The sequence below is a fragment of the Phyllobates terribilis genome, unplaced genomic scaffold (assembly GCF_046119375.1).
Source record: "Phyllobates terribilis strain yellow unplaced genomic scaffold, ASM4611937v1 Scaffold_11__3_contigs__length_659146591, whole genome shotgun sequence".
NCBI classification, from domain to species: Eukaryota; Metazoa; Chordata; class Amphibia; order Anura; family Dendrobatidae; genus Phyllobates; species Phyllobates terribilis.
In genome coordinates, this window is record NW_027362771.1 from 262500007 (window position 1) to 262513318 (window position 13312).

General features: G+C 45.9%; 1 protein-coding gene across 1 annotated transcript in view; it reads right to left on the bottom strand.

The window, feature by feature from the left end:
- Positions 1–13312, bottom strand: part of GSAP (gamma-secretase activating protein) — a 126902-nt gene that overhangs the window by 45376 nt on the left and 68214 nt on the right. The window contains exons 18-21 of the mRNA XM_073652285.1: positions 13078–13160; positions 12759–12812; positions 11762–11890; positions 8821–8879 (exon numbers count right to left, since the gene is read on the bottom strand). Of these exons, the coding sequence (XP_073508386.1) occupies positions 8821–8879; positions 11762–11890; positions 12759–12812; positions 13078–13160 (325 nt within the window). The remainder of the gene's footprint in view (positions 1–8820; positions 8880–11761; positions 11891–12758; positions 12813–13077; positions 13161–13312) is intronic.

The window sequence follows — 13312 nt, forward strand, 5'->3', positions numbered from 1 at the left end:
CCACAAAATGTCGGCGGAGCCCCAGCACCATCGAACACCTCCAGCAGAACGTGGCAGACAGCATGGGGCCCGCAGCCATCTCCTGACTCCGAACACCCCGCCCTGCCTTCGCAGCATCTCCGGGACCACGCAGCATTTCCTGCCTCAGCCAGCGGCAACCCTGGGACCCCGCTCTAGCAACGCTGCTCCCCCAGGTGAGCTGATTATAATACACACCGGTTTATTAAAAAACATTTTTTTTCCTATTTTCCTCCCCAAAATTTGTTTGTTCATCCTGGCTTCCAAAAAGTGAATTAAAAAGGTGCAAAAAGTTCTATGTAGCCCAGAATTGTACCCATAAAAAGTACTTGTCACGGAAAAAGTCGGATTTTGGTAAGAACTTACCTGTAAAATCCTTTTCAGCGAAGGAAGGAAGGGAGACACAAATCCATTACTTAGTGGGTAGGCGGAGCCCCATAGGATAGTTCACCTCAGATTAGAAAAAGTGAGGACCGGCCCCTCCAGTATAAAGGCTCCTCCTACTCCCATGTTCTCCAGTCCGTACACAAGCTAAGGAAGAGCAGATAACACCAGCAGAACAACACATCTCCTTCTGAAAGTTCAGAAATGAGAGAAAACAGGTTATGTAATAGAAACACATAGTCCTAGGCATACCTCACTGGACCTGACAACTGTGTAGAGCTGGCGATACTGGAAGGAGAGCCGTAGAGCGCTAAACCCAGTCCAGATAATCGTCATCAGGAAGGAGACGCGCTGCATCTAGAAACACAAAAAAACCACTTCTGCCATGGGAGGGTGCTGTGTCTCCCTTCCTTCCTTCGCTGAAAAGGATTTTACAGGTAAGTTCTTACCAAAATCCGACTTTCAGCAGCAGAAGGGAAGGAAGGGAGACACAAATCCATTACTTAGTGGGACGTCCTAAAGCAGTACCTCACTTAAGGGTGGGAAATAGTGGAAGAATCTCCAACACCCCAACAACTTAGGCAAGAGCGCAAACCGCGCTGAACAAAGAAAAAATAAACAATAAAGAGATAACTTAAACTACCGCCGCCTGCAGGACCCTGCGTCCCAAGGCCGCATTAGCGGAAGCACTCACGTCCACTTTATAAAACTTCGTAAAAGTGTGAACGGAGCGCCAGGTGGCCGCCCGGCAGAGCTGCGCTGCCAAGGCCCCCTGACGAAAAGCCCACGATGAGCCAATGGCTCTCGTGGAATGAGCTTGAACTTTAACCGGACAAGGCTCGCCCTTGAGCCGGTACGCTTCCAGGATAGCCGAACGGATCCACCGAGCTATCGTGTCCTTGGAAGCAGGTTGACCACGCCGACGACAAGCCGGAATCACAAAAAGAGAGTCCGACTTCCGAAAACCTTGTGTGATTGTAAGATAGAACTTCAATGCCCGCACTAAGTCCAACGAGTGCAAGGCCCGCTCCCTTGGATTCTTAGGTTTTGGACAAAGAGAAGGCAACACAATGTCCTGATTAATGTGGAATTGTGACACTACCTTAGGTAAAAAATCTTCACGGGTACGAAGCACCACGCGATCCAGAAGGAATTCCAGAAAAGGAGGCGAGCAAGATAGTGCCGCCAACTCCGACACCCTTCTCAAAGAGGTGACTGCCACCAAGAAGGCCACCTTCCAAGAAAGTAACGAAAGTTTAGCAGAATCCATAGGCTCAAAAGGCCTATGCTGAAGGGCTTCCAGGACTAGATTAAGCCGCCACGGAGCCACAACTGCCCTCCGCGGCGGAAACTGACGTGCGACTCCGCGAAAAAAAGAACGCACATCCCTGCGTGAGGCAATAGCCCTTCTAAAAAGTGCGGAAAGTGCAGATACCTGACCCCGCACAGTACTAACCGCTAGACCCCTGGCCAAACTATATTGCAAAAAAGCCAAGAAGTTGGGGATGGAAAAAACCCTCGGGTTTCTTGAAGATCCAGAACACCATGAATAGAAAGATTCCCAAGTTCTGTGATAAATCCTAGTCGTAGCTGGACCCCTGGCTGCCCGCAAGGTAGCAATGACCTCGGGCGAAAATCCGCGACGGGTCAGGATCTCGGTCTCAAGAGCCACGCCGTCAAACAAAGTGACCTCAGGTCCGGATGACTAATGGGCCCCTGGCTTAACAAGTCCGAGCGAAGGGGTAGTGGAAACAGAAGCGCAGCTCGAAGAGATACCAGCGTCGAATACCACGCTCTTCGTGGCCAATCCGGTGCTACCAAGATTACTGATACTCGTTTGAGTTTGATCCATCGGATTACCAGAGGAAGTAAGGATATCGGCGGAAATACATAGACCAGCTCGAACTGGTCCCACGGGGCTACTAGAGCATCTACCGCCACAGCCTCCGGATCCCTGTACCTGGACATGAACATCGGAACCCTGGCATTCAGCCTGGATGCCATCAAGTCCACCTGAGGAGTCCCCCAACGGGAACACAGCAGAGAAAAAACATCTGGATGGAGACTCCATTCCCCAGGATCCACCTGCTCGCGACTGAGGAAGTCCGCCGAGATATTCAGCACACCTGGGATGTGGATCGCAGAGATTGCTGGAATCCTGGACTTGGCCCAAACCAAGATCCGAGAGACCTCCATCATGAGTCTGGAACTTCTCGTCCCGCCCTGATAGTTGATATACGCGACCGCCGTCGCATTGTCCGACTGAATCCGTTCAAAAGGACCGTCCAATGTTGGAGGCAGAGAAATATCGCTCTCAACTCCAAAATGTTGATCGGGAGAGACGATTCCTCTGACGACCAGACCCCCTGAACCCAGAGGTCGTTCCAAACTCCCCCCCCCCCAACCCGTCAGGCTGGCGTCGGTGGTAATCACCGACCACCTCGGGAGAAGAAAGGATTTCCCCAGGGATAGAGTCTCTGGACGTAACCACCATCCAAGAGACTCTCGCACCCTGCGGGAGATAACAACCGAGTGATCCAGAGAAGTCAGAGATCGATCCCAATGTGTCAGAATAAGATTTTGGAGATCCCGGGAATTAAATTGTGCAAACGGTACTGCTTCCATAGCTGCCACCATTTGACGCAGAAGGCGCATGCATTCCCGAAGGGACATTGACAACGCCGACCTCATAGCCTGGACCAGAAACCGAACGTTCGCCTGTTTGACAGGAGGCAGAGACACAACTGCCCGAACTGTATCGAAATGCATCCCCAGGAACAGAATGGACTGCGCTGGTTCCAATGACGACTTCTTCCAATTGATCAGCCACCTGAAGTCCATCAGGTACTGAAGGGAGAGGTCGCGAGCTGTTATCACCTCCTCCGCTGTGGGCGACACTATGAACAGGTCGTCCAGGTAGGGGAGGATCGTAGCCCCTTGTCTTCGAAGAAGAGCCATGAGAGGAGCCAGAACCTTTGTAAAAACCCTGGGTGCCGAGGCCAAACCGAATGGTAGGGCCAAAAACTGGTAATGGGTTTGACCTATGGCGAAACGCAAAAAACGCTGGTGAGCCCTGCCGATAGGGATATGCAAATAGGCGTCGCGGATGTCGATAGACACCAAGAAATCGTACTGCGACAGGGTCGCTATCACCCAACGGAGAGACTCCATGCGGAACTTCCGTGTTCGGACGTAAATGTTCAAATCTCTGAGATCCAGTACCGGGCGAAACTTGTCCTCCTTTTTGGGGACCACAAAAAGGTTGGAGTAAAAACCCCTTCCCTGGTCTTCCGGAGGAACCTGAACCACCACACCCTGCTGCAGGAGAGAGTCGACCTCCTGTAACAGTGCAGCAGCCAGCCTTGGCACGGATGGAATGCACGTCTGACGAAACCTGTCTGGAGGTGGAGAATGAAACTCTATGAAATAGCCTGCCGACATAACCCGCGTCACCCAGGCGTCCGATATGTGGGATGCCCAAATTGACCCGAACTGAAGCAGACGACCTCCCACCCGAGAACCCTCGGTGGGATCCCTGGCGTCAATTAGCCTTAGCAGATCTTTTGTCAACCTCCCGTCTGTCCTGACGGGACTGTTGCTTCCAAGGAGTACGAGATTTCTGGGAGGATCTGCCGGAGAACGAAGGACGACCTGATCTCCAAGAAGGCTGACATAATCGTCCCCTGGTCCGAAAGGACCGATGACCTCTACCGGGCCCTGACCTGCCAGATGTGGATGCCGCTGCCTTCTTTAGAGGCAGGGAAACATCCTTGTCCTTGGCCTTGGCAATCAGCTCCGAAAGGTCCGAACTAAAAAGCTGACCGCCCCTATATGCAAGACTAAGCAAACCTTGCTTGGATACTGTATCTCCGGTCCACTGCTTAAGCCACAGTGCTCTTCTAACTGTGACGGCTGAAGCTTGAGCCTTGGACAAAATTGAAGTAGTGTCCAGTACTGCATCCCTGCCATAATACATGGCTTCTTCCATCAACTGAAAAAGCCTTTCCACTTCTGAACGCGGAGTCCCCTCTTGCCATGCCGTTCACAGCTGATCCAACCACCGCAGGGAAGCCTCACCGGCCCACATGGCCCCTAAGGCCGCTCGGAAACCATGACCTGCGGCTTCATAGATGGATTTCGGCGCTGACTCCGATCTCCTGTCCAGAGGATCCTGAAGATTGGCTTTCCCTTTAACCGGAAGCAAGGAGGACTTGCTCAACTGAGACAGGGATATATCCACCTCGGGAGAAGGAACCCAATCAGTGACCATCTCCTTAGCGCAGGGATACAGAGCATCAAAAAACCGCATCCCCTGGAAGCGTTTATCCGGACACCGGCGCTCCTTCTCCACTGCCTCATTAAGTTCCTCATGCGCAGGCAACGTTGGGCGAGCACGGCGCGTTTCCGGATATAGCCGGGCAGACTTAGACGGTCTTGCCGGCTCTTCAGACAGCTGTAACACTTCCCGCATGTCCTTAATAAGCACATCTACGCGGCCTGAAAGAGAAACAGAGCGACCTCGTCGATCCTCTTCCTCGGAATCAAAGATTTCCTCAACCGAACTCGTTGGTGAAACCGAAACCTCTGATGCGCTGTGCGAGGGAGATAGTGCCACAGTCCTGCGGCGCTTTTTTTCCTCGTGGCGACGGATGCGATCTGGCTGACACCCACTGACCCAGGAGGCTAGAAAGACTATCAATGGAGCGAGTGAGCGCTTCCACCTTAACATCACTAAGGGTCGAACTTGACGTCATGGAAGTCCTGGGTGTATCAGAAGCGTGCGACCAAACTTGGAACGGATCAGGAGAGCGGTCCGCACTCCCAGGCCCCTGATCCGACATGCCACCCACACCAGATGCCAGGATGTTACAATAAGGATGGCAAATAAAAGTGTGAAAGTTGCACAGCCTGTTTTCAAAACTCTTCTTTTTTTTTTTTTTTTTTGTATGCCTCAAGCTCTGAAGGGTTAAAGCTCACCCTTAGAGAGAGCTACCCCAGAGCTGCAGAGCAAATAATTTAACTTAATCAACTGGGAGAAGCGCCCTCAAACACAAGGTGTTTCCCCAGGAAAAGAAAAAACAACCCTAAAGAACCATTCTGTTCAGAAGGGGTTAATATCACTGCAACTAAAATACTACACTGCCTACTAAGGTCAGTGAAGTAAATAGTTTCAAAAGAGAAGCGGTAGCGCTCACTGTGTCTCCCTAGCAGGTTAGCCAAAGTGAAAAACGCCGTCAGGGAACCTCTGCCGAAGGCAGAGGGAACTCACCGATACCGCGGCGACCGCTCTTCCTGAGTGTGTGGAGGTGGACGGGGAGCAGAGAGCAGGAGGTGCCCGATGGAACACTGAAGCCGGAGGCGAAGCAGGGACTGACACAGCGCGCGCCCAAACCAAGAGCTTCCTGCCTGAGATATGACGGCAGGAAGCCAGGAGACGCTAAGCCATGCCCCGGCTAAGCCACGCCCCCCGACAGAGCCCGTGCTATTCAAGCAAAAGCGTGCTAGACAGAGAGCTTCCTGCCTCTATGAAGGCAGGAAGCAAGAAAAGAAAAAGTGTGCGCTTATACATAAAGCTTCCTGCCTGGGAAGCTAAGCAATGTGGGGCCACATATAAACATTACTGGCCTCCGTCTCTGCTCCCCCCAGTAAAGGCAGCGTCTGCAATAGACAAAAACACACAGGCAGTCACACTTATAGAAACGGCGGCTGCTGCCGCAGCCGTTAAGTCACTCTTATACAAAAGAGCACTTACTCGGCTGAACGCCACAGAGATCCTCAGGGATGTGTGGCGCCGTGGCCCTTTGCTCCCCCCTACGGCGGAACACGCAGGGACCCCCCAGATGTGGTGTGCGCCTCCGCCAGGGAGCGCCCTGTATCCCTCAGGGAAGGCAGCCTTCTGTGGGGACCTCCTCAAGGGGTACACAGAGCCGCCAGGGGAGGGTCAGGGGTCTCAGTAGTGCCGAGACCCCCTGAGACCTCTAGACCACGGGGGGTCCAGGTCTCGCTAAATATAAAAAAACAAACTCTTCTGAGGAGCTGCCGAGGCAGCGACTATCCTCTGAGACCTCAGATAAAAGACTGGAGAACATGGGAGTAGGATGAGCCTTTATACTGGAGGGGCCGGTCGTCACTTTTTATAATCTGAGGTGAACTATCCTGAGGGGCTCAGCCTACCCACTAAGTAATGGATTTGTGTCTCCCTTCCTTCCCTTCTGCTGCTGAAAATAAGAAAACAAACCCTCATATGTTCTCAGTCTTTGACAGAGAAATACAAATTCTGTGTATCTTTGGAAAAACAAACTGATGTGCCATAAAAAAAAGAGGAAGAAAAAGTTTGCATTGTGCAAAAACAGTAAAAAAAAAAAAAAAACACAAAACCCCCATAAATTTGGTATTTGGTCTCCCTCTGATCCAACTGATCTGCAGAATAAAAGTTGACATATCATTTATAGTGCAGGTTGAAAGCTGTGAAAACTACCACATCAGCCCACCCTCACTCCCCCCCCCCCCCCAAAAAAAAATTTCTATCATCAGGGGAATGATAATTTAATATAGCAGGTGTCCTCCTTTTCATGCTTTGTGGCGCCAGTTCTCGCACTCTTCTCATCACCAGCATGGCCTCAGCGCTATTCAGACTACTAACACACTCCTCCTGTTCTCTGATCAGCCAGCCCCGCTCCCTTGAGGAACACAAGCTAATCAGACGGCAGGGGGTGTCAAGGGCAACTGATGTAATATGGGCATCGTTAGTCTGAATATCGCCACTGCCATGTCGAAGGAGAGAAGAGGAGCTCGGGAATTGGCAGCACAATGAATGAAAAGGAGCTCACCATGTAAATTTACTTAGCATTAGGCTATGTGCCCACGATGCAGAAAAGCTCAGGATTTTTTCCTGAGCGTTTCTGCATCTCCCTGGCAGAAAAAAACGCATGCGGATTGTACATGCGTTTTCCTGCCAGGGACATGCGGATGTGAAGCGTTCTTCACATGCATTTCCGCATGCGGGTTGACAAGCGCTTTCCAAGCGATTTTAGCATCACTTGGAAAGTGCTTGTCAACTTGGTCACACTATATAAATCCATGCAAACGGCATGGATTTATATAGTGTGACCTAAAGAATGATTAAAAATAAAAAAATAAATCTATACTTACCTTCCGATGGCCCCCGCAGTCTTGATTCCCTCCGCCCCGGCTGCCGGCAGCGGTAGACTGAAGGACCTGCCGACGTCAGCGTCGCGTGACCCGTCACATGACTATGACGTCAGCGCAGGTCCTTCTGTCCATCGCTAGCTGCCGGCAAGCACAGACAAGGAGACCGCGGGCCGCCAGAAGGTAAATATAATCTTTATTTTTTATTTTATTCTTTTTTACAGTTTCTATGGTACCCAGGTCTGGAGGAGAGTCTCCTCCTCTCCAGACCCGGGTACCATCCGCACATTGAAACGCGTGGAATGCGCATCTACATATAGTGATGCAGATGACATGCGTTCTAATGTAAGTCAATGGCGGCGAAAACGCAGCGCTTCCGCAAAATAATTGATAGTGCTGCGTTTTTTTCTGCAATGATAATCCGCAGCGGAAATTTCCGCAGCATGTGCACAGCACATGCGGATTATCATTGGGGAACATGGCAGACCTTCTACCATGCGTTTAAAAGCGTTTCTGCAGCGTTTTTGCCGCTGCGGAAACGCTTAAAAAACGCATCGTGGGCACACAGCCTTATCCTCATGAATTTTTAGATCAGACTAAAGGGTCACTTTTGTTGATTTTCATAACTGTTTGGAATAGTGTTGTGTGGGTAAAATTTCACTTAGGAAAATCAGTAAGTCTATCAGTTCAATTAACGTTTCCACTAGAAGTTTCCTCACCATATTCTTAATTGAGTTTATCTTATAATTGGACTTTGCCATGGCCGCTTTCAACATCATGAAGCTACGTCTGTCTGCAGTCCTGTTTTATACACCCCACGTATTACTGTCCATTGATTTTCCATAGCTCTAACCACAGACCAATCACTAACGAGGCTTACAATCCCATTTTCCCAACTCATTCACTCTACGGCCAATTTCAAGAGCCCCATCTAAGTAAATTTTTGGAGCTTGGGAGGCGGCAACAGTAGCCAGAGACCGGCACAAGGGGAACATATATGAAGGACCATATGTTAACCGCTAATACTTCATAATCCACCACCATTATGCTAAAAATCTAGAATAATTGAATAACTATGTTTTTTTAATGCAAACCCGTTGCTATACAATTTAAATTATACTGAAGCAATTATAGTTAAAAAAAGAAACTAATTATCCAGATACTAGGTTCATATGCGTGACCCAGGCCAAATAATTGGGTTTTGTAATATTTAATAAAGACTCAGTTATATTTCAGTTACATAACTTTAAGATATACACTTGTACGTACTTCTTAGCATTCTCAAGTATATTCCGTCGATAAATATCGTTTCTCTTCTCGATTGTATCCTGGTAATTGAAAAATTTAAAAAAGTTAAAACACATTTTAAGTGATTATTGCTCTTACAAATTAATTGTACGATTCAGGGTTCACTCACACGTGTGTATAACATGGCTGAGTGTTATCTGATGTTTTATCAGATTGCACTCGACCCAAAGTTATACTATGGAGCAGTGCGGATCTGCAGTTACTTTCTCATACCAATTCGGCATGAGACAAGAATCTGAGCATGGTGCGAGTACCTCTGGTAATAGGACTATGATCACCCAATACAAGTCTATGGGTGTGAGTGAAACATCTGACTGCACTCAGAGGTCATTCGATTGCAGTCTGATGTATGCTCAGAGATACAATAGCATAGATGGAGAAATTAAGTGTTTTCCGCACCTGTACCGAGAGAAGCAGATCGCAGTAAGAAGACACTCGGCTCAATCTCTGACAGAGTTAGAACCGAGTGTCATTAGCATAGTCAGCCAGATTCTCTCGCATGAGAGAATATACGGTAATGTGAGCGTACCCTAAAACTGAATAAACACAAGTTGAGATGAGTTCACATGTTGTAATTTCCAATTTTTTGTTTGGTCATAAAAGCAAATGAAAATGAGTGCTGGATCCATCAAATGATGGACACCAACAGGACATTGACTTTGGTTCTATCATGGTGGGCGTCATTCTACATGCTGCGCTATTCTTTCAACTATGGTGAGATTGGCTATGGAGGTTCTGCACAGAAATGTAAACTCACGTACTACAATATACATGTATTTCATGAAATGGAGTTGGGACTGTATGGGAAATGCAGAGAGTTTAATTTGCTCCTTCTTTGGGGACCAAATGTAAATTCAATATGTTATAAACTAACAAAAAAAAAACTAAGATGGAAACAAAATGAACATATAAACCTGTTGTAAGTAAAAAGCAGTAGTGCATATAAGTAACATGGGGTACTTATAAACACTGTTTTGATCAAAAAAAGCGTAAAAACCATCCTTCCAGCACCAAAGTGTACCCTGTTGGAACGGTCCTAATCTTTAGTATTAAAACCTTAGAGTGTGTCGAAAATGACCTCAATGTGAAGAAGGACCGAGCAGGACAGATGTCCACCTATGGACACCCAGCAATGGAATACTATATAAACATAATGCCCAGATCAAAGAAAAGGATACCACACCCTTGCATGCACTGTGTGCAAGAACCTAAAGCAAAACCGAAAGAAATGAACTGGAGTTGGTATACATACAATGTGTAGGAGCATGTTCACACTGGCTATTAAAAACAGACAAAATCTAAGATAGAAACAAAATCAATGTATACCCTGCTCAGCCATTGTTCACAATGAGGTCATTTTCAACACATAAGATTTTAATACTAGAGGTGACGACCGTCGAGACTGGGTTCACTTTGGTGCTGGTGGGATGGCGTTGATGCATTTTTTGATCAAAAACAGTGCTTACTAAGTACCCTATGTTATTTATATGCACTATTGCTTTTTACTTACTTACAACAGGTTTATATGTTTATTTTGTTTCTATCATAGGTTTTGTCTGTTTAATGGCCAGTGTGAATATGCTCCAACATTTTACATGTATACCAACTTATACTCCAGTTCATTTCATTCGGTTTTGGAATTATAGTTTACCAAGTACCTTATATTATTTATATGCACTATTGATTTTTACTTACTTATAGCAGGGTATATGTTCATTTTGTTTCTATCTTAAGGTTTCGTCTGTATAATAGGCTTGGTACAAAATTGAGTGCTTTAATATAATATATATACTATTGACCTTTTAGGGGTTTTTTTGTTAATTGTTGGCCTGTTGGAACCCCCTTTTTTCATTACTACATCATATTGTTTTTTTGATGTCTTTTTTTTTAAGGATTTTTTTTGTAAACAGATGCAGACATGGAAAAACATTAAAAACCTCTATCATTTTTTAAAATATGTTTATCCTAAAATCTGGATTTAAACAATAGGTCATTTTCTGATGCCATGTATTTAAGTTATTTAAATCTGATTTTAAAAAGAAACCACAATCTACCAGTGCACAGGACGGGAACCTTAAGCTGCATGTACACTGACAGATAATTGTGAACGAGCTTTCTTAAAAACACTCATTTTACGATTGTCTAGCAGTGTAAACAGGCTGCCAATCACCTAATAAAAGAGATAACCGCTCTCTCATCAAATTTAATTATCCTTTGGCCAGCACAAGATCCTCACTGTCAGCGGTGCATCGTCCTGTATAAACGGGCCTCACATTGACGAAAACCATGACAGCCTAGTAGTAGATCGCTCCGTTCAACTGTTTACTTTGGGCTGCGGGTGTAAAGAAGCTATGAAAAGACTGCCGGTAGGTGAATATTTACCGATCAGCGGTCATATAATGCCACTGGTTGGTCTGTATAAACATGCCATTAAGGTCTGCCCCCATACGCATTAGACTAATATTGGGCGAACGCACGGATATTGACAGGTTCGACCGACGGTCTAATGTGTATGGGGGAGAGATGTCGTTCATGCATGTCCCATTTGAGACTGCCGATCACATTTTTCTCCTGAAAATAAGCCACCAGCCGACGGGTCAGTTGGCGGCTCTCTCAGAGAACACGAGTACTCGCCCGAACGAGCGCACCCATCTATGGGAGAGTCGGCTGAGATGGCTGTCGGGAGAACGATCGGCCAAAGTCATCTAATGTGTATGGCCAGTTTTAGGCTTGTTAATTGCGTAGTTACAGCCCAAGAACTCTATGCTGATTATTTGGAGAGCTCATCTGGTAAAGTGAGCCATTGTGCAAATGACTAGTCGCAATACGTAAAAGAGTTGTTCACTGTGAAGTACGAATAAGTGATCAATTCCAATCCATATAAATGGAGGGCTCAGCTTACCACTTCAGAGATCAGTCTGCACCAATCCCTCCTCTGCATGTGGTTACTGTACAGAAAACGTTGCTGGGCTTGTTTCATGTATTCTAGTTCAGAGTGAAATTTTTCCCAAAAACCTTTAAATGTTCCAATCTGCAGAGAAAAAATAAAAAATGATAAAACACAAGACTGCAAGATAAACTCAAAAATCTAGTGCCGCTGAGGACAAAAATTATTTCTGTATATAGCGATATTTCCTCATATTTGGCATCATTACATTTATGTTCTCAGCTGATTAACCATTAAACTTTCTGGCAATAATTTATCAGGTATGTCATTTCTAAGACTGAAGATCAAGTCAGGATAAATATGCTTTCTTTCCAATCTATATTTATTTTCCAATTTAAGTTTTTTTCATTTTAATTTTTTTTTTTTACGATTTTTGGGGCAGCCATCTTGTTGTTCAACTTTGTTGGCAGCAATTACAGCTACACTTTATGGCAGGCACAGGTACAATAGCAGGCAATAGCATAAAGCTCATTCTAACTCAGGAGATTTTTTTGGGTACGGTCTATGATGGGGGCAATGGTCATCATATAAGTGGGGATTAGTGAACTGCGACCATCACCTATTGTGATTGTGTTGGAGAGTAGAAGAAGTGAGGGTTGGGGAATTCAAGCCTAGGGGTAATAAAAATAAGCAGAATTCTGACTAGATTTATAAATGCTGACTTTTTTGTTTCTTTTTTGACAAAGCCAGAAGTAGGTATGAAAGAACAAATATAAGCCCTTTTTTAGGCTTTTTATTTCCTTCATGCTCCACTCTTGGTATGGGCTATCAGTAACTGAACCAAAACCTATGTGAGTAGTTAAAAGTGAAAAAGTAGCTCACGCTACAAAATGGGTCACTCAAAAAATGAAAATCCATGGGATGGTCTACACATCTGGCAGACCTCAGACTCATGTGCTACATGTAATATCTTAAGTAACCAAACCTGACCAGGAAGACACAATGACCTTACCTTCAGAATTGGCATATCCGTTATGTCGGTTGTACAAGACACACCATCCATATCCTTAAAATGAGCACACAAAGCTGTTAGTATTGCAATAAAAAATACAGACATATGGTGGATGTATAAGGGAAGTTTACAATTCCAATAGCCATTAATCTAATAGATTATTTAGTAATAAGAAAAACAATGCATGTCCAAAGGATTTTACGGTTTGCAAGCACAATGGTAGCCGCAGGAAGGCAATGCAGTAAATGTTCTGCACCATGGTTCATGTCTAAGGTAATTAACTTTATGTGTAATTAATGAGTTTTATTGATAATCTTACCTGACTCCAAAAAGGAACTGAAGTGTAAGGCAACAGTTTATCAAGAGACATCGTTTCCAAGCTCATGTGCCTATGTAAGGAAGCTGAAGTGCATAATGAATTACATTTAGAGCCTCCTAATATATAATGCACATATGTACATTTAAATGGAACATCTCCTTGGGTTTTTGCCACCTAATCTGAAAGTAGCATAATGTAAAGACAGAGACCGTGATTCCAGAGATGGGTCACTTGC